General features: G+C 43.0%; 1 protein-coding gene across 7 annotated transcripts in view; it reads right to left on the minus strand.

Annotated features, from left to right (window-relative positions):
* Positions 1 to 21815, minus strand: part of ATXN2 (ataxin 2) — a 113804-nt gene that overhangs the window by 83788 nt on the left and 8201 nt on the right. For all 7 annotated transcript variants that reach the window (XM_073626222.1, XM_073626211.1, XM_073626191.1 and 4 more), the window contains exon 2: positions 3713 to 3746. In XM_073626222.1, coding sequence (XP_073482323.1) covers positions 3713 to 3746 — 34 coding nt within the window. The remainder of the gene's footprint in view (positions 1 to 3712; positions 3747 to 21815) is intronic.

Below are 21815 nucleotides of genomic sequence, written 5' to 3' on the forward strand. Positions count from 1 at the left end.
AAAAAAAAGCAGTTTCTACACCTTGAAATGATCATTTTTTTAATTATATGAAACTCAAGTCCCAGTGTGACTAGAAAGCCTCTTGTATTTTCAAACCACACAAACACATTACATCACTTTAAGAACAGAGAATTGTTGGGGGGAGGGGGGGGGATAGAAGATCTCAATGGAAAACTAAAAAGGATATCCATCCCTCCAACCACCACCAGTTAGGTCCATATACATTTGGACACAGGCACAATTTTTTTTTTCCCCAGGCATTTACCAAAACATACTCAAGGTATAGTTAGTTATATAATGGATATTAACTGAATTGTGCACACTCAGGTTTTATTTGAGGGTACGTACATCCAAATCAGAGGGAGTTTAGGAATTACAGCTCTTAATAGCCATCTTCCCTTTTTCAAGGGACCAAAAGTAATTGGACAATTGAATCAAAAGTGGTTTCATGGCCAGGTGTGGACTACTCTATCGTTATTTCATCATCAGTTAAGCAGGTAAAAGGTCTGGAGTTGATTCTAAGTGTGGTATTTGCATTTGGAATCTATTGCTGTGAACCTACATCATGCGATCAAAGGAGCTGTCCATGCAAGTGAAACAGGCCATTGAAAGACCCCATACACACTATTAGATTTTTGTCTTCAGATTTACCAAAACAATATAATATGAGGTCAAACCTTAAGAGTTTAAATTTGTATGAAATCAGGCAGGCCCTTGCACTACATGGTTTTGGTAAATCTGAAGACAAAAAAATCTGCAGAAAATCTAATAGTGTGTATGGGGCTTTAGGCTTCAAAAAGGAAACAAATCCATCAGAGAGATAGCAGCAACATTAGGAGTGGCCAAAGCAACAGCTTGGTACATTCTGAGGAAAGACACGCACTGGTGAGCTCAGCAACATAAAAAGGCCTAGATGTCCACACAAGACAAGAGTGGTAGATGTTCGCAGGATCCTCTATGGTAAATCCTGTTCACAACATCCAGAACAAGTGAAGGACACTCTCCAGGAGGTGGGCATATCATTGCCAAAGTCTGCACTCAAGAGAAGACTTCACAAGAGCAAATACAGCGGGTTCACCACAAAAAGGTGCAAACCATTCATAAGTCTGAAAAATAGAAAAGCCAGATTAGGCTCCGTTCAAATCTAGGCGTTGCCATTTTACAGGCGGTTTCAAGTTCAAAAAGGTCACCAATGTAAAACGCCTGTATTCTGCCAAAAAAGAAGCTCATGTACTTTTTTTGAATGATGGGCGGTTTGGTTTAGGCGACAGAACACTGATGTGAACAGGGGCCATTGAAATTAATAGGATTTGTCTTTGTTGGGCGTTTTTAGAGCTGAGGCTTAGAGCAGAAAAAACCCAAAAATGCCTAGATGTGAAGGAACGGAGCCTAAGACTTTGCCAAAAAAAAAAAAACAAACCTCATCTGGAAAACAATTCTTTGGACGGATGAAACTAAGATTAATCTGTACCAGGGCGGGAAGAAAAAAAAAAAAAAAAAAAAAGGAAGAAGAAGAAGTGTGGAGAAGGTTAGGAAAAGCTCATGATCCAAAGCACACATCGTCACCTGTAAAACATGGTGGGGGCAGTGTGATGACATGGGCACGCATGGCTTCCAGCGACACTGGATCATTGGTGTTTATTGATGTGACAGAAGCAGCCGGATGAATTCTGCAGCGTTTAGATATACCGCCAGCCGAGATTCAGCCAAACGCAGCAAAGTTGATTGGAGGGCGCTTCACTGTACAGATGGACAATGATCCAAAACACACTGCAAAAACAACCCAGGATCTTTTGAAGGAAAAGAAGTGGAATATTCTGCAATGGCCGAGTTAATCACCTGATTGCAACCCAATTAAGCATGCATTTCGCTTGCTGAAGGCAAAAACGACCCACAAACAAAGAACAACAGAAGACAGCTGCAGTTAGAGCCTGGCAAAGCATCAGACGGGAGGAAACCCAGTCTTTGGTAATGTCCATGGGTTCCAGACTTCAGGCAGTCATTTCCAGTAAAGGATTCAACAAAATATTAAACTTGAACTTTTAATTTATGATTATATTCATTTGAGCCCCTGAAAAGGGGGGGGGGGGGGGGGGCGACTGTATAAAAATGGTTGCAGTTCCTACAATTTGTACTTGATATTTATGTTCAACCCCTTGAATTAAACCTGAAAGTCTGCACTTCAAATTCATTTGAATGGTTTAATTTTAATGTTATGCTGGTGGCATACAGAGCCAAAAGTATGACAATTGTGCCGGTGTCCAAATATATATGGACCTATCTGTATCAGCACTGTCACATATCGACAGAGTCCTTAACCATGTGCAAGTTCCAACAAGAACTACTTAACACAGACACTACCCTTGGGTATTACCAGGCAAATGGATCAAAGGGAAAATTACTGTAAGCAGTATGGGGGGCGGAATTTTAAAAGAAATTCAAGATTAGAATTTTTTTTATTTTTTTTTACTTAACCACACCCCTAGGTGGATGCAGCACCGTTCTGAAGCTGCATTTATCCCCAGCCACCTCTAGCTTGAGAAGTGAGCAAAGACTACTGATACCTGAGTTCTTGGTCTTCACTGAGTGTAGAGCCAATGACTGCCAGTAACAGGGTGTCTAACCTCCAGCGCTCATTGGAGCACTGGGCGGCGGGTGGGGAGAGAGCGGCTGGCTCAGGCTCTCAGCAACTTGCCAAAAGGCTGCATCAGCTGCTGGTCCAGGCATCTGGGTGGATTCCAACATTAAAGTCGAGATCTCTCCAGTATCTGCACTGGCTGAGTGACATCAGCCAACAGCAGGCTTTAGAACGAAGTGCATGCCTGTGATCCTCAGAAGAAGTGGGCCAAAAAAGCTTTGGCGCTACTTCTCCTTTAAATCTGTGTTGGGAAAAAAACAAAAAAAAAAAAATACAAAACAAAAATAAATAAAGTGTAACAACCAATACAGCAACCAAACTAGAAAAAAAAAAAAAAAACACACACACACACACACACACACACACACACACACACACACACAAAACAAAAACAAAAAAAAGAAGGATCTATATCTATACAGGTGGGTTACTTCAAATTTTCCTTCAGTTCTCAATGTAGAGATCAGTGTCAAGGTGGACTCCCAATATTCCACCCATATCCAATAGAAAAAACGATGGGAAATGTTCTCTAATACAAAATGTATTTATATCAAATGCCTTAAGACCCCATTCACACAGGGGCAACACGACTGCCTGGGCGATTAGCAAAACGACTTCTGTATAGAAGTCTATGCAAGTCGCCCCCGAAGTCGTACAGGAACCTTTTTCTAAGTCGGAGCGACTTACGTCACTCCCCTTAGAACGGTTCCATAGCACAGAACGGGAGGCGACTTGTCAGGCGACTAGGTCGCCTGACAAGTCGTCCCTGTGTGAATGGGCTCGGAAGAGCATTTGATATAAATACATTTTGCATTGGAGAACGTGTCCCGTTGTTTTTTTTCTATTGGTGGAATATTGGGAGTCCACCTTGACACTGATCTCTACATGAACCGGAGGAACATTTGAAGTAACCCACCCAAATATATTATAATATATACACACACGAAAAATACTGTAAAAAAAAACAAAAAAAAAAAAAAAAAAAAAAACTAAACTACAGAATACCATACAATTTCTTCTTATTTTACATTTGGAAATAAACATTGTGTAAGGAGTTGTTTGCATGTAACTTACAGACTGTGGAGGCCCTTTGCCACTGCTGCGCCCTCTGAAAAGAAAGAAAAAAAAGGATTTAAATAAAAACTGAAGAATCTCATAAGACCTGTATATTTTTCAGGTTTTAAGCAGCAAGTGGCAAGACTTTGCATTCTACAAGAAAATTCATTTCTTTGTACAAGCTGAAAGTCATTATATGCAACAAATAAAATTAAACAAAATATTAAGATCCCCCCCCCCCCCTTTTTTAGAAACAATGTAAAAACAGAATAAAAGAATGCACACTACTACAGGGTCAGTGTCACTATATGCTGTAAAGCTGCCTGCTTTGAGGTTCACTGCCTGTAACCATAAATGAACAACATGCAGACATCTTCCACACTGAAAGTGAAAGGCTCCACCTGGCCAACTTTTGCTCCGTGTGTACAACAGTCATCAACAGAAGCTGGTTGTAAGGCCCCTTTCACACGATCGGACCGTTCAGGTCCGCCTGTCAGTTTTGACGGCGGACCTGAACGGGCGCTCCATGTTAGCCCATGGAGCGACAGATGTCAGCGGAGACATGTCCGCTGATATCCGACCCGGTCCGATCCACTAAAAGCAGACGGATGGCCCTACGTCCAGGTCCGTTGCTGGCGGATCAGATCGGGTGAGATCCCTCCATAGGCGGCAGCGGCGCCTGACAAGCCCCTCCCTGCTCAGTGAGCAGAGAGGGACCTGTCATCCGCCGGCTCAGCGAAGATCAACGGACTGATCTCCCGCTGAGCCGGCAGACAGAGGCAGGCTCCGTGGAAACGGAGTCCACCTCGTGTGAAAGGGGCCTTAGAATAGCTTCTGTAGAGCACAGGCATGCTAAAAAACCAGCAGTTGATCAGTGCTACAAAGTCTCAGTAGTGGAGATCACTGCATCAATATCACTTGTGTTACAACATGCAGTGGTCAGATTTTTTTTTTTTTTTTTTTTGCTGGTTGAACAAAAAAAAGTGTACACCAAACTTAAATGAGATTATACCTCCCTTCTTCAAAGAATCACCATTAACATGAATTGCTCCTCCTCCTTCCCTTGCCATTATAACAGCCTGCACCCTTTTGGGAATGCTTTTCACAACATTTTGAAGCGTTTGTGAGAATGTGTTGTTGGATAAGAAGACCTGGCTCAAAATCAGTGTTCCATTTCATCACAAATGTGTTTAGTAGGGTTAAGGTCAGGGCTCTGCAGGTTACTTATGTTCCCCACACCAAATTCTTCAAACGTGTCTTCATAACCTGACTGTAGGAATTTGAGGGGCACAGGAGGATTGTGACCTAATAGTTTGGGCCAAACTATTTGCTTCACTAGCAAACTATTTGCTTCACTAACCGATGTGGCCTCTGTATAAACTGTATATGTATCGCCTACAGTGTACGCTTCCCATCCCGTTTCCAGAACAAAATTGAGCCATGCCGAGGGCTAGAGAACATGAAGTCATCGGCTTGGCTCTCCACCTCAGTTAAAGGAAACCTTGCAAATGTAACGCTCTATGCTTTGTGTTTGTGCATGGACCATCACTCATAAGTTCAAGAAAAAAAAAAAAAAAAAAAGGGAGAAGAAGAAGGAGGAAGAGGAATGAATACACCCCAAAGTATGCCTTCTAAGTCTGAGGACAGACTGTGCAATAGTTGGACATCCTAGCCCTAGGATCACTCATATTCCCCGTCCCTTAGAACCTAGATTTCAACAGCCATGCCAGTGAGGCAAGCAATCAAAAAGCATACTAAAGGTGTCCATGGGAAAGCAGATGGTCTGCCAGAGCCCACAGCATATCTGCAAGAAGTCTTACCAGGTTGGCGAAACATCTGCCTGAGCCAATGAGGACTTCCATGTGGATTATAAGGAGCAGATGAAGGAAATTCATAGCTCAGATGAAGGCCATAGTGCCATCCATTGCTTCTGCCAGTAGAACCCTGAATCTGAATACAAACCTGGTTTGTTTGTTGTTTAACCTTGAAGGTCCACACCCGTGATACAGGTCATAAAAACACCTCCGGGTGCAGGGACCACTCTCCCGGGTCGCTGCCAGCAGAGGAATCTATGCTAGGAGTAAACGGTTGACAAGCCATGATGGTCTGTCTAGGACAGAATCGGCCCAACCGCTTGCGGCTGCGGGACTTCTAGTTTCTCCCCGATGATCGATATACATCACAGAGGAGTTCAACTGGGGATAGATAGAATGGCTTTCCAACAGTTTAGTCAACACCAAAAGAACCAAATAACCTGAAGTTACAAGATGTTGATCCAAAGACACTGGCTAGTAACCAAGTCCCCTGTGCCAACAATGCAAGGCCCAGGAAATGTCTAGGATCAGCCTCAGATACTCCAAGCAATACGATGGAACCAGCAAACATTTTGAAGGTTCAGGATGTACCCAATGACAAATCTGGCTGAAACCTTCAGGAATTTTTGGGGTCTACAAACAAACAAATCAGGACCTTGAGGGTAAATGCCCCCTTTGGTGTTTAGAACAGAACAGAACACGTTAGTATAAAACCCCCAAAACCTTCCTGCAGGGATTCGTGTTATGACCCCTTGGTACACAAGTCCAGAAAGTGCTCAATGGAGGCTGACAAATCACTGGAGGTAAGAAAGTGAGGCAGGGGCAAACAAACAAAACTCAAAATTTGTAACCTCTCACACCCAGGCATGGGGAATGAAAGATTTGCAAGCATTCACAAAAGGTCAAACATATTGCTACTCTGGAAATTGAGCTGCACCTTCATGCCAAGAAGGGCTTGTTGGTAATTTGGCAGCTTTGGAGTGCCAGACCTTACAGCTGGATGTGGAGCCAAGGTTGCTAGACTTTAGTAAGGAAACAAGAGGGTATGCTGAAACCAAGAGGGCGATTTTTGGCATGGACAAAAAGAAATGACAGAGCAGTCTGCTCCTTAGACTCCTCCCGCTTAGAAGACTCAAATTTTTGTCCAGTAACATCCTTGATAATAGTATCCAGAGTTGGTCTGGAGGAGACGATGTCCTCTGAAAGCCATGTGGGAGTATAAGCTTATGGCAAATAATCAATGCACACCAGATCATCAAATATGACAAAATATCAAAAATAACGGTCTAAGCATTTTCTAAATAAAATGTAATCAGCTCAACCGTAGTGTTCGATTACTGCGACCCTTCTGGAAGGCCTTTCCCTTTTTCTTAGATGCAGTTTTTGTGGTCGCATGGACTGCGCCATGCTGTTGTTACTACATGGTGAAAGGTTGAAGTAATTACTATATTAATCAAATTAGTTGTACACCAACAGTGCGGGCGATCCGGCCACAATATTTTTTGAAATAATCAATTCAGTCTAGCATTTTGGCCTTATGATGTATACCACCCAATGTTATTTCTAGTGTTTTCTCAATATGCACTGTCAGCTTCTTTCGAACATTATTGTTGTTTGATCAGCGCCTGCAACCAATCAGCTGCAGTGCAGAGTGTATTCTGACAATGAAGGAAGCCCCCGCTGTCGGAATACAATGGCTAGAGGAATCCTCCCTGCTATGCTATCTGGCTTGTGTGGCCACTCACTGGCAAAAAAAACTGCTCCATGTACAGCCAGCTTTATTCTGCGATCAGGGCTGGTGCAAGGATTTTTGACACCCTAGGCGAAATCTTATTTTGCCGCCCCCTTGGCTTCACCCCTGACTCCACCCCCTTTGCCCTGCCCATGTATACCCCACCTTTTTAATGAAGCACCCATCAAATGCAGCCTACCAAGCCCAGGGCCGGTGCTAGACTATTTTTCACCGTAGGCAAGACAAGCTACTCGCAACTATGGGTGAGCAGAGTCTTAGGTAGAAATGCACCTAGCTGTAGGTGTTGATCTAAAAGGATCCTAACCACATGGCAAAGCGGCCTACGTCTGCCATAATACACATGGCCACACTTATTACATGGCAATGCCACATGACAGAGTACCAACTGGTGCTATCCTTGACATATGGCAATGCCAGAAAACACTATGGTACCAACCACTGCTATCCTTATGACATGACAATGCTTTAAGACTTTAAAGGTACCTACCACTTCCATCATGTAGATGGTCATCCTTATCAAGCTACCAGACATTAGGGTACCTGCCACTGCCATCCTTATCACATGGCAATGCCACCAGACATAAGGATACATATCAGTCATCTGTACCACATGGCAATGCTAAATGAAAGAGTACCAACTGCTCCCATCCTTGACACACTGCCAGATGCTGCCAGATATTTGGTTACCTACCTCTGCCATCCTTATAAAACGGCAATGCCACCATACATAAGGATATCTACCACCTATAACACATGGCAATGCTTCAAGACATTAGGCTACATATCACTGCCAACCTTATGCCATGGCAATGCTACAAGTCTTTAGGGTTCCTACCAGTGACACCATACACATGGTCATCCTCATCACATGCCAGTGCTACAAGACATTAAGGCACCTACCACTGCCATCCATAGCATTGCTATAAGACAATATGGTACCTAGCATTGCCACCCTTACTACACAATAATGCTACTAGGCACCTATTTTACATGACAATGCTACCAGATACTGGGGTACCTACCAGTGACACCATAGACATGGTCATTCTCATCACATGCCAGTACTAAAGGATATTAGGGTACCTACCACTGCCACCTTCATCACTATAAAACATCAGAGTCCCCCCAGTCCATGGTATATACATAGCAGTATATAATATCACTGGGCTGCCCCCCCCCCCCCCCCAGGCTGATGTCTTGAACTTCTAATACTCAGGGATGTCTTTCCTAAAGTTTCCTTTTCTTATGTTCCTGACTTCCTGTACATGTAATGGCAGTCTCTGGCCATCCCTTGTGAGATCTGATCTAAGCCTTGTACTCCTATCAGTGCCCAGGCACAGGGGACTGCCAGGACAGCACTCCCCTCCAGCTCACAGGGGATCATGTCAGTGGGCGGAGTCCCGATGCTGGCTCTGGGCAATCAGTGCTCCGTGCTCTCCAGTGAGTGGCTGAGCGGTGTGTAGGGTCTCTGTACAGGACACATGGGCTGGGAGGAGGGGGAGCACACACACAGTACAGGGAGAGGGGAGCGCTGTGCTGTGTGTCTGTCTGTCACGCGGATGTCTTACACAGGCCTGTCCTGCCCGTTTTCTCCTTTGGCTGGCTGCTGTTGGAGGGAGAAGATAGTAAAAAAACTCCCTCTAACAGCTGTTGCAGCTCCCGCTCTGTCCCCCGTTCACCAGTTACCCAAATGAAATGAGTAACGGCGGCGCCACTCCCATCATACAGTGGGATAGACAGTGAGAAACTGACAAGCTCCCAGTGCCTCCTCCACAGTACAGCACGGCGCCCAGAAAGGATTGACAGCGGCATTACAACTGACACAGGCGGATAGAGAACAAGGCACTGACAAGTCCCCGGCGCCCCCTCCTCCCGGTGGAGGGTAGGGAAGCCAGCGGCAGTGGCTGCGCCCTAGGCGGCAGTGCGCCCTAGGCGGCTGCCTACTTTGCCTAGTAGTAGCGCCGGCCCTGTCTGCGATCAATTGACACACACTTTATTTTTATTTAGAGCTGCACAATTAATCGTTAAAAATATCACAAACTCGATTCAAACCACCCCCTCACAATCTTAATTGGGCATTTCCGCGATTCTATGTAAACAGTGCAGGGCTGTTCTCTGCTCAGAGCTGTCAAAAAAATAAAAAAAAAAAAAAAAAACTGGCAAATGTTTATCAACATTGGACATTGGTCAGGAGGGAGAGGGAGAGAGACATTGTATCATTTGGTTCTTTTAGATCAAAGGGATAAGCTTCTCTCCATAAATGAGGTCAGTTTAACCACTTAAAGAGGAACTGCAGTCTGCTCACATAATTTGTAATAAAAACCATCTTTGCCATCCTGAAGCTTCCCTCCAACCACTTTGAATATTATTTTATATATACAGTGATTCTATACTTGCCAAATATGCTGCAGAAATCTCCCTCCACTAAGTCTGGCTGCATCCATTTTAATTGTCGGCTGAAGCTGCTGCCTGTTCACTTCCTGGATTTACACAGACGCACACCTTCAGCTCTGCAGCTCTCATTGGCCCTCTGACTCACCCCCCCCCCTCCCTTCCTGGAAAAGTCACGAGAGTGAGCTGTGCATGATGTCATAAGCCAAGGCTTTTTACCAGACAAGAAATAGGAAGTGGGCTGTATAAGGTGTTTACTGGCAGAAAAAAAAAGTTTAACTATCCAAAAGTTAAAACAAGGGCTGAAGATTTAATAGATGGAAAGTTGAAAAAAATAAAATAAATAAATTAAAAAAAAAATAATATGACTTAAGGAACGCTTTAAGGACTAAGCCTTTTTCTGACAGTTACTGCTTAGAAGTTAAAATCAGTATTTTTTTTTTAAAGCCTCAGAACTCTCCTCAATGTTATCTTATGTGTACATGCATGTACACAGTCGTTTAGAGAAAGTTGAGTTTACTGGGTTTTTCTTTTTTTGTAAAGCAGACTACTGTCCTGAACGCGATTTGTTCACTAGCATTTCAAACCCCAAAACGCATTAACCTGCATTTATAAAGATTTTTAAAGTGGAACATGTAAAATAAAAATAAAAAACCCAAAGAATTTTCATGAGGATAGAGAGAGACTATAGTTAACATAAAGAAAACCTAGACAGGGTCCTCAATCGGGAAGCCAAGGGAAGGGATCTCTTCATTTGAAGGGGTAGACTCCTTTCAAGGAAATATCAGATAGATATTCAGCATACCTGTACATTAGTTAATTTGAATTTATGTGAGATAATGGTTTATTAGTCAAAAATACACGAAGATTGAGAAGCATTTTGATAAAGTTACATTTAGAATAACAAACAAATACAGGGGTCACCCCATAGAGATATGGAAAATACCAACAATATCTTCAGCAGAGACCTCAAATTGAAGGAACGTATATTAAAAGAGATGACACTCTGATCTGCAAATGTTTTGATAATTATACATTATGTTTATATTTGATACTGTACATATTCATTACAAACACTTTTGTACTCTGTGAAAATTCAAATAAAAGTGAAAAGGCTGAAATAGTGAATACTTGTTTTTCATGCATTGTGGGCATTTGAGAGGGTCTCCTGAGGTGAGCTGTAAAAAACGCTTCTAAACACAAACGCACATAAACACGGTAATGTAAAACAGATGCCGTTACGTCGGTTACTAGCTGTCAGTTTCCAAATGTCCTGTGTACATGAAGCCTTAGTTCCCAGGTATGATCAGAACGCTGTGTATTTCACAGTGGGGGGAGAAGTTTACATTCACCACCAAAAATAAATTATATATATATCTATATCTCACACACATTATACACACACGAATGAAGAAATGCTGCTACAGTACCCACCACTAATGTTCATCCAGTGCTTGCTCAAAATACTTCCATCAATGAAGGCTAGTGTGGTATAGCAGCCCAAAAGGTTCCTGTACAGCCCGATTACTTGGGCTACTGTATCCCAATAAGTCATCCATGTGGGTGCTGCTGCGTGTCCCTAAACTCACCCAAAGTGCATTCAGGGCCATACATCTGCACAGATTTCATACTCTGAGCAGTGGCTGTGTCCCTGCAGCATCCCAATAGAAAACAATGAGACTGCCTGCACAGAACATCTTTGCACCCGTGTTGGCAAAACACAGCCCTGCATGTCATCACCCCATGTGAATGAGGCCTTAAGGTCAATTCACACTACCAAAACTAACTGGGAGATCACAATAGATTAGAGCTGCACGATTCTGAATAAAATTAACATTTTTTTTTGCTTAGACCTCTTTCACACTGGGTCGCTTTACAGGAGCTACAGCGCTAAAAATAGCGCCTGCACAGCGCCCTGAAAGAGCCGCTGCTGTGTCTCCAGTGTGAAAGCCCCGAAGGCTTTCACACTGTGGAGCAGTGCGCTGTGCATTAAAAAAAGTCCTGCTAGCAGCATCTTTGGAGCAGTGAATACGCCACTCCTGCACCGCCCCTGCCCATTGAAATCAATGGGGCAGCGCGGCTATACCGCCGGTTTCCTGCTGACGTCGCTCCAGTGTGAAAGGGGCCTTAGAATAAAGATCACGATTTTCTAACATCTTTCACATTATTAAAAAAAAAAAAAAAAAAAAAAAAAAAAAAAAAAAAAGGAAGAAGAATTGTGCCAAATTTACTGGGTTTTTTTGTTAAATTCATTGAAGTGTATTTTTTCCAAAACAATTGCTTTTGAAAGGCTGCTGCGCAAATACAGTGCAACATTAAATATTGCACCGACCGCCATTTTATTCTCTATGGTCTCTGCTAAAAATAATATAACATACATAGTTGTGCTCATAAGTTTACATACCCTGTCAGAATTTATGATTCCTTGGACATTTTTTAGAGAATATGAATGATAACACAAACTTCTTTCACTCATTTTTGGCTGAAGCCATTTATTATCAATCAGCTGGGTTTACCCTTTTTAAATCATAATGACAACAGAAACTACCCAAATGACTCTGATCAAAAGTTTACGTACCCCAGTTCCTAATACCGTGTATTGCCCCCTTTAACATCAATGACAGCTTGAAGTCTTTTGTGGTATTTGTGAATGAGGCTCTTTATGTTCTCAGATGGTAAAGCTGCCCATTCCTCTTGGCAAAAAGCCTCCAGTTCCTGTAAAATTCTTGGGCTGTCTTGCATGAACTGCACGTTTGAGATCTCCCCAGAGTGGCTCAATGATATGGAAGTCAGGAGACTGAGGTGGCCACTCCAGAACCTTCACTTTATTCTGCTGTAACCAATGACAGGTCGACTTGGCCTTGTATTTTGGATCATTGTCATGTTGGAATGTCCAAGTACATCCCATGCGCAGCTTCCTGGCTGATGAACGCAAAACGTTCCTCCAGTATTTTTTTGAGAACATACTGCATTCATCTTGCCAACAATTTTGACCAAATATTCTGTGCCTTTATAGCTCACACATTCCCAAAACATCAGCAATCTACCTCCGTACCCTTCATCATAGGCCTTGTTGACTCGCCAAATGTAGCGTTTATGGTTGTGGCCAAAAATCTCAATCTTGGTCTCATCACTCCAAATGACTTTGTGCTAGAAGGTCTGAGGCTTGTCTCTGTGCTGTTTGGCATATTGTAAGTGGGATTTGCGTAGTAATGGCTTTCTTCTGGCGACTCGACCATGCAGCCCATCTTTCTTCAAGTGGCTCCTTATTGTGCATCTTGAAACAGCCACACCACATTTTCAGAGTCCTGTATTTCATCTTAAGTTATTTGTGGGTTTTTCTTTGCATCCCGAACAAATTTGCCTGGCAGTTGTGGCAGAAATTTTAGTTGGTCTACCTGACCATGGTTTGGTATCAACAGAACCCCTAATTTTCCACTTCTTGATTAGAGTTTGAACACTGCTGATTGGCAATCTTAATTCCTTGGATATCTTTTTCTATCCCTTTCCCGTTTTATACAGTCAACTACCTTTTCCCGTAGATCCTTTGACAAGTATTTTGCTTTCCCCATGACTCAGAAACCAGAAACGTTAGTGCAGCACTGGATGAAAGATGCAAGGGTCTGTCAGGAGTCCAGAAACTCATCGACCTTTTATACACATACACCAATTAGAATCAAACAGATCACAGGTGAGGATGGTCACACACACACACACACACACACACACACACACCTCACATTTTTGTAAATATTTTGAAGAAATATACTGAAGAAACTTTGCTACAATGTAAAGTAGTAAGTGTACAGCTTGTATAACAGTATAAATTTCCTGTCCTCATAAAATAACTCACACAGCCACTAATGTCTAAACAGCTGACAATAGTCAGTACACCCCCTAAGTGAAAATGTCCAAATTGGGCCCAATTAGCCATTTTCCCTCCCCGATGTTATGCGACTTGTTAGTGATACAAGGTCTCAGGTGTGAATGGGGAGTAGGCGTGTAAGATTTGGTGTTATCACTCTCACACTGGTCACTGGAAGTTCAACATGGCACCTCATGGCAAAGAACTCTGAGAACCTGAAAAAAATAATTGTTGCTCTACATAAAGATGGTCTAGGCTAAGAAGATTGCCAAGACCCTGAAACTGATTGCCAAGACCATACAGCAGTTAAACAGGACAGGTTCCACGCAGAACAGGCCTCGCCATGGTCGACCAAAGAAGTTGAGTGCACGTGTTCAGCGTCATATTCAGAGGTTGTCTTTGGGAAATAGACGTAGAAGTTCTTCCAGCATTGCTGCAGAGGTTAAAGGGTTGGGGGGGGTCAGCCTGTCAGTGCTCAGACCATACGCCGCACACTGCATCAAATTGGTCTGCATGGCTGTCTTCCCAGAAAGAAGCCTCTTCTAAAAAGAAGACGCACAAGAAAGCCTGCAAACAGTTTGCTGAAGACAAGCAGACTAAGGACATGGATTACTGGAACCATGTCCTGTGGTCTGATGAGACCAGGATAAACTAATTTGGTTCAAGCATGTGTGGCAGCAACTAGGTGAGGAGTACAAAGACAAGTATGTCTTGCCTACAGTCAAGCATGGTGGTGGGAGTGTCATGGTCTGGGGCTGCATGAGTGTTACAGTTCATTGAGGGATACATGAATGCCAACATATACTGTGACATACTGAAGACGAGCATGATCCCCTCCGTTCGGAGACTGGCCCGCAGGGCAGTATTCCAACTTAACGACCCCAAACACACCTCCAAGACAACCACTGCCTTGCTAAAGAAGCTGAGGGTAAAAGGTGATGTACTGGCCAAGCATCTCTCTAGACCTAAACCCTATTGAGCATCTATGGGGCATCCTCAAAACGGAAGGTGGAGGAGCACAAGGTCTCTAACATCCTCCAGCTCTGTGAGGTCATCATGGAGGAGTGGAAGAGGACTCCAGTGGCAACCTGTGAAGCTCTGGTGAACGCCATGCCCAAGAGGTTTATATGCAGTGCTGGAAAATAATGGTGGCCACACAAAATATTGACACTTTGGGCCCAATTTGGACATTTTCACTTAGCGGTGTACTCACTTTTGTTGCCAGTGGTTTAGACATTATTGGCTGTGTGTTCAGTTATTTTGAGGGGACAGCAAATTTAAACTGTTATAAAAGCTGTACACTCACTACTTTACATTTTAGCAAAGTGTCTTTTCTTCAATGTTGTCACATGAAAAGGTAAAATATTTACAAAAATGCAAGGGGTGTACTCACTTTTGTGAGATACTGCATACTTGGGGAATCCAAGCAATTTAGATTTTAATTTGTAAGCAATCCAAACTACTGATTTTAAAGTGATTGTAAAGTTTTGTTTTTTTTTTAAATAAACTGTTATGCTTACCTGCTCTGTGCAGTGGTTTTGCACAGAGCAGCTCGGATCATCCTCTTCTAGGGTCTCTCTTTACTGCTCCTGGCCCCTCCCTCCTCTCGAGTGCCCCCATAGCAAACAGCTTCCTATGGGGGCACCCAAGCTGAGCCACAGCTCCGTGTGTCCATTCAGACATGGAGCCCTGGCCCCGCTCCCTCTCTCCCCTGACTGGCTGACTTTGACAGCCGTGGGAGCCAATTAGGCTACTGCTGCTGTGTTTCAGCCAATCAGGAGGAGTGTGTGGCTAGGGGATATAACTGCACTAACTCAATTAGTGAAGAAAAATGAATAGCTGCTACAAAAGAATGTGACAAAAATTCAAATCAAAACATCACCTGGGTCCTTCTACTGGCCCTTCGGATGAGTTTTTGACTTTCCAGTTTGGCTGCTTAACATCTAAGTTCCAACCTCACGGTTATCTGCACGATTCCCTGGATTTGTTCTTGGAGCTCTTTAGATTCCCTGGATCATTTTGCAAATCTGCTGATCGGGCTATCCTCGCTTGATTGACTCGTTATCGCTGACATTCAAGACCACTATTTCCGGTAAGAGTGTATACCCCTTATCTCGGGTGGAGGACACACTAGAGAGAGCTGGGGCTCGGGTAACCAATTTGGGGGTGCTGGGAAGCACATACAAAAGGTTTTTTATCTTAATGCATAGAACGCATTAAGATAAAAAAAACAAACTAGGTGGCAGTGATGGGCACTGATTGATGGCAGCACTGCTAGGTGGCACTGATTGGCACCACTTGTGGGCATTGATAGGTGGCACTTGTGGGCACTGGCAGGTGGCAATGACAGCAGGCACAGATGAGGCATATGTGCCTCCTTCCTCTTCGGGACCGATGTCCCTTTGACATAAGCCGGTGATCGGCTTTTTTTTCCTCCTCACGTTGTCAGTGTGAGGAGAAAATAAAACCGAAGACCGAGCTTTTGTTTACATCATGTGATCAGCTGTCATTGGCTGACAGCTGATCACATGGTAAGGGGCCCCTTACTCAGATCTGTGATCATCCGAGTCTCTGTGACTCGGTGATCACAATGCGCACCCTGCAGGGTGCGCGTGCACAGGGGAGGACGTCCCATGACGTCCTTCCGGAAATTTAGGTCCGCGCTGTAGCCGTCATTCAGCTATGGCCCGGACCTCAAGTGGTTAAGGCCCAGTTCACACTGATGCGAGTTCATAATGAATGCGATGCGTCAAAAACACTTTAAATTCGCATGTCATCCCTAAAGTCATTGTTTTCAATGGCGGTCGTTCACATACATGCATTGCGATAAAAAAAAAAAAGGGTCTTGTGTGAGTTTACTGCGTTGCGAATTTGGTCTCCATAGACAATGTAAATTGTTCTTGACTCGCATTGATGGTTCACATATGTGCGAATTCCACCACACTACTATCCACAAAAACCAGGAAGTACACAGGAAGTTAATACCTTTTTTTTCTACATTATGATTCCATTGGCTAGAACATCAATCGCAGCCAAGACCTGAATTTCGCACCTCACAAAAGGAAAAAAAAAAAAAACGGAACAAATTCACAGCGCAGCAGTGTGAGCCAAGCCTTACAGACCGAATTTCATCCCTTTGATCTAAAAGAACTAAAAGATAGATTGTTTCTTTTTAGCTCAGCACTGAGCAATGTTGTGATAAACTTGGCTGCCCTTTTTTTTTTGTTTTTTTTTGACAGCTGTCAGCTGTGAGTAGAGAACAGCTCTGCACTGAATGGTGGAAATGCCGGATTAAAGCGGCGTTCCACCTATTTCAAAGTCAGCAGCTACAAAAACTAAAAAGCTGCAAAAAGACGGTCCAGTGATGTGGGCGCACAAAGTCTCACTCCTCTCCCCTCCGCGGCACCGGCATTGTAACTGTGGGCTTCACAGCCGGGCGCGCACTGAACATGCGCGAGCCACGCGTTGTGAATGCCCAGGCAATCTGGGACCTGTGACGTGTTCCAGAAGATTGCAGGGGGGTGGGGGGGGGTGAACTTCCTTACGGTGACAGAGGAGGAAGTGGGAGCCTGGTGCCTGTCAAAACAAACTGGTTATCCGCTCCTCCCCACCCAAAAAATGACATGTCAAATGTGGCATGTCAGGGGGGTCACCAGTACTTAAAGCAGAGTTCCACCCAAAAATGGAACTTCCGCTTTAAGATCGCGAGAAGGGTTGAATCAAGATCGCGATTTTTTAAACGATGAATGGTGCAGCTCTACAATAGATGTTAAGAAATATTTGCAAGGCAGCGTGCTTTAGCGCATAGAAAATTATATATTTATATTTGTTGTTCAGTCGTGTCCGACTCCTTCTGACCCGATGGACCATAGCACGTCGGGCTTTTCTGTCCCGAACTGCCTCCCGGATCTTGCTCAACTAAATGTTTAATTGTTTTGATGATCCTATCTATCCATTTTGTTTTCTGTCGTCCTCTTCTCCATTTTCCTTCCATGTTTCCCAGCATCATGGTCTTTTCCAATGAGTCCTCTCTTCACATGAGGTGACCAAAGTATTAGGCCTCTTTCACACGAGGGATCCGTATGTCCGTTTTTCATCCTTCCGTTTTCGGATGAAAAACGGACATACATGTATCCCTATGGAGCGTCGGATGTCAGCGGTGACATGTCCGCTGACATCCGACCCGCTCCGAAAAGTGTAACGGAGGAAAAACCTACTTTTCCATCCGTTTTCGGATCGAGTGACGACGGACACTACGGTCCGTCATCATCCGATCCCCCATAGGGGAGAGCGGCACTCTGACAGGTCCGTAGCTGCAGTGTGCAGCGATGGACCTGTCATCTTTCTGCTCAGCAAGCGGGTGTTCACGGGGCGGATCATCTCTGATCCGCCCCTTGTGAAAGAGCCCTTAGGCCTCATGCACAACACTCTGGACGTAAAAAAAAAAATAACGTTATAATGCCAGTAGCTTTGCAGTGAGTTTTTCAATGTTTTTGCAATAGCGTTCATTAGCTCTTTTTTTTTTTCCAATAGATCAAAAAATGTTGGTGAGCCGCGTTTGAGCGTCAATCTGAGTTTATCAACGTTTGACGTTAGAGCATTTTTTTACAGCTGAAAAACTCCTCTCAGAACCCTATTCGTTTTGGGGTCTTTTTAAGCCAAAAAACGCCCCAGCCAAAAACTGCTGATAACAGCCTATGTGTGCATGGCCACACAGGATAACATGATGGGGAGTTTATCGACTGTAGAAAAAAACATCCGAATCCAAAAACAGCTGCTGCAAAAACGTCCAAAAACGTCCAGTGTGCATGAGGCCTTAGCGTTTCAGCTTTAGGATCTGTCCTTTCAGTGAATAATCAGGGTTGATCGCCTTCAAGATTGACTGGTTTGATCTTCTTGCCGCCCAAGGGACTTTTAAGAGTCTTCTCCAATACGATAGTTCAAACGCATTAATTTTTTGGCGGTCAGCCTTCCTTATGGTCCAACTTTCACAGCCAAGTTACTACTGGGAATACGATAGTTTTAACTATATGGCACTTTGTGATGTCTCTGCTTTTTAGAAAAATTATATTATATTAATTTTATATATATATATATATATATATATATATATATATATATATATATATATATATATATATATATATATATATATATATATATATATATATATATATATATATATATATACACACACACACACACATATATACACACACATATACACACACACTCTGAAAAACTAATTAATTATGAAATTAATTCGGCCAGTAACATAATGGGGTAAAAAAAAAAAAAAAAAAAAAAAAAAAAAAAAAACTAAAATGAGCACTTTATATAGTACAAAAAGAGCACGATTGCTACTGTAAATATTACTTTCACAGTTCTACAGGAAAAAAAAAAATAAAACACTTACAGTAGTGATTATTTGCTTTTTTTGTACTATAAAAAGGCTCATTTTAGTTTTTTAACCCCATTGTGTTACTAAACGTCTTAGACCTGGTTCACATCTGTGTTTATTGGTGCTTTTTGTAGAAATGCACTACAGTTCATTTACATGGTTTCCTAAGGGACACGTTCACATCTATGCTTTTTTCAGCCGCTGCGTATTTGGAAAGGCTCAGGGACTTTTTTTAAACGCAAAACGGTGCTTTTTTGGTTCAATATACTTTAATGGAGAAGCTGCAGAAAAGCATGTAATGTGTTTTTGCAGCAATTTGTGTTTTTTAATCTGCCAAACAACAAATTGGCCAAAAAAAAAAAAAAAAAAAAAAAATGCAAAAAACGCAAATCGCAGCAAGAACACGTGCTCAAAAAAAAAAAAAAAAAAAAACGCACAGCAAAAAGCACTGCAGAAACAGAGCAAAAGTAAACTGCATAGGTGTGTACCGAGGCTTGTGCTGGCCACACGGATCAATTTTCAGACGAGAATATTCATACAAAAAATCTTTGTAAATTTGCTGAATGAAAGAATGTCGTTTGAAATTTTCACTTGTTTTTAACATACTGTTTTTAAAACGAATGTAATTTCTGAACGAAAACCACATACACTGTCTGAAAATTCCTTTCACCAAGAAGTTTTCTATCATTTCCAAATTTTCCCGTCACTGTGGTTGAAAATGAATGTCAATTTGACCCCACTAACGATTCTATAAATCGAACGAACGTTCTTAATATGACTTTTTTTTTTCTTTTTTGACAGAAGACATTGTTTGTTTTTGTTTAATATTCACCCTTTAATAGTATACACAGTATATATCTTCTAATAGTATATCTCTCCTCTAATAGTATATACAGTATATCTCTTCTGTCTGTTATTCTGAGGGGATTAGATATTTTGCTCCATAACCATATACCGTATAACACGCACCCCAAGTTTAGGAGGGAATTTTAAGGAATCAATGCAGCCTTATCAGTGTCCATCTGCAGCCTTGCACAGCGTCCATCTGCAGCCTTGCACAGCGTCCATCTGCAGCCTTGCACAGCGTCCATCTGCAGCCTTGCACAGCGTCCATCTGCAGCCTTGCACAGCGTCCATCTGCAGCCTTGCACAGCGTCCATCTGCAGCCTTGCAGCCTTGTCAGTGCCCATCTGCAGCCTTGCTCAGGCTGGAGTTAAACAGCAGTGACTTGTCAGTGTCACTGCAGTTTGAAAATTGCGCCGCCGAGATACACAGGACCGGCTCTGTATCTCGCCGGCTCTCGGCCGCTTTCGGCTCCTCTCGTAATCCCGCCCGGGATGGGCATGACTGAGCAGAGCCAAGCGCGCCCATATGCATAGATAGCCGAGTGTACTCGGCTAGCTCTGCTCACAGTCACGCCCAGTCACTGTGTCCATCATACACTCGTACACTCGGCTATCTATGTATATCGGCGGCCGGCGCTCGCTCCGCTCACAGTCAGCGGGGGATCGGCGTATAACACGCACCCGCGATTTTCCCCTGATTTCAAGAGGAAAAAAAAGTGTGTGTTATAAACCAACTACCGTATTTATCGGCATATATTTACTACTGCATAGATATATTTAAGAATAAATTGCCTTTTTTTAAACTTTACATATTAACTAAATTATAGACCACACTTTTTTTTTTAAGGTTATTAACAGATTAATCAAAACCATAATCGGCCAACTAATCAATTATGAAAATAATCGTTAGTTGCAGCCCTAACATTATATATATATATACACACACACACACACACATACACAGCCTTAGCCTTTAAGACCAATGTGAACAGCAAGCTTTTGTTGACACTTTTAAAAGTACCATTCAGCTGCATTTTGGGAGCGGAGTTCAACCCAAAAGTGGAAGCTCAGTTTAACCACTTCCTTCCCCCCCGGTGCCACATTTGGCACCTTGCAGGGGGTGGGGTACATGTTTTTGACAGGTACCCGTCCCAACTCCCAAGAGATCTTGCCACAGCAAGACTGCTTGGAAGTTCAGCCCCCCTCCTCCTTCCCCCGCCATTCAGAAACCATAGCGTGCTTCGTGCATGCGCAGTGGGGAACCACTGTCAGTTTCCCTTATCAAGAATGGCAGCGGCAGCACCCGAGAGCCAATGGAAACAGACATCACTGGATTACAGGACATGCAAGTGTTAAAAGTCACCAGCTACAGTATTTTTTACTGGGGGAGTTTTACTCCGCTTTAAAACACAGATCTTAAAAAGGAGTGCTGAAAGTCACTTTAACAACAAGCTGCTAGCAGGCTTTAGCACTACTTGAAGCTTCTTGAAAGCCCGCTGAAGCCTTATAGCCCACCAAGATGTGTCACAGTGTTCAATCCTAATGTACTTTTTTTCTTCCTCTGGCCAAAGCTGCCGGGGTTTGACAGTTCTGAACCCAGAAGTGCTCAGAACAGAGGGCAAAATTAAAACCCAATTGTACCCAAATGAATTTTTTGTCCTTTTCTTCATACAATAGAGCTTTCTTTTGGTGGTATTTGATCACCTCTGGGTTTTTTTATTTTTTGAGCTGTAAATGAAAAAAGAAGACCGAAAACTTTGGAAAAAAAAAAAAAAACAAACACACATTTTTCTTGGTTTCTGTGATAAAATTTTGCAAATTATTAATTTTTCTTCATAAAATTTTGGCCACAATTTATACTGCTACATATCTTTGGTAAAAATAACCCAAATTAGTGGATATTATTTGGTCTTTGTGAAAGTTACTGCCGGTTCACACAGAGGCAACACGACTTGCAGGCCGACTCACCGAGGCGACCTGCACACAACTTCAGCGGCGACTTGCAAAACGACTTCTGCATAGAAGTCAATGCAAGTCGCATGAAGTCACCCC

Source organism: Aquarana catesbeiana, linkage group LG01 (assembly GCF_042186555.1).
Source record: "Aquarana catesbeiana isolate 2022-GZ linkage group LG01, ASM4218655v1, whole genome shotgun sequence".
NCBI lineage: Eukaryota > Metazoa > Chordata > Amphibia > Anura > Ranidae > Aquarana > Aquarana catesbeiana.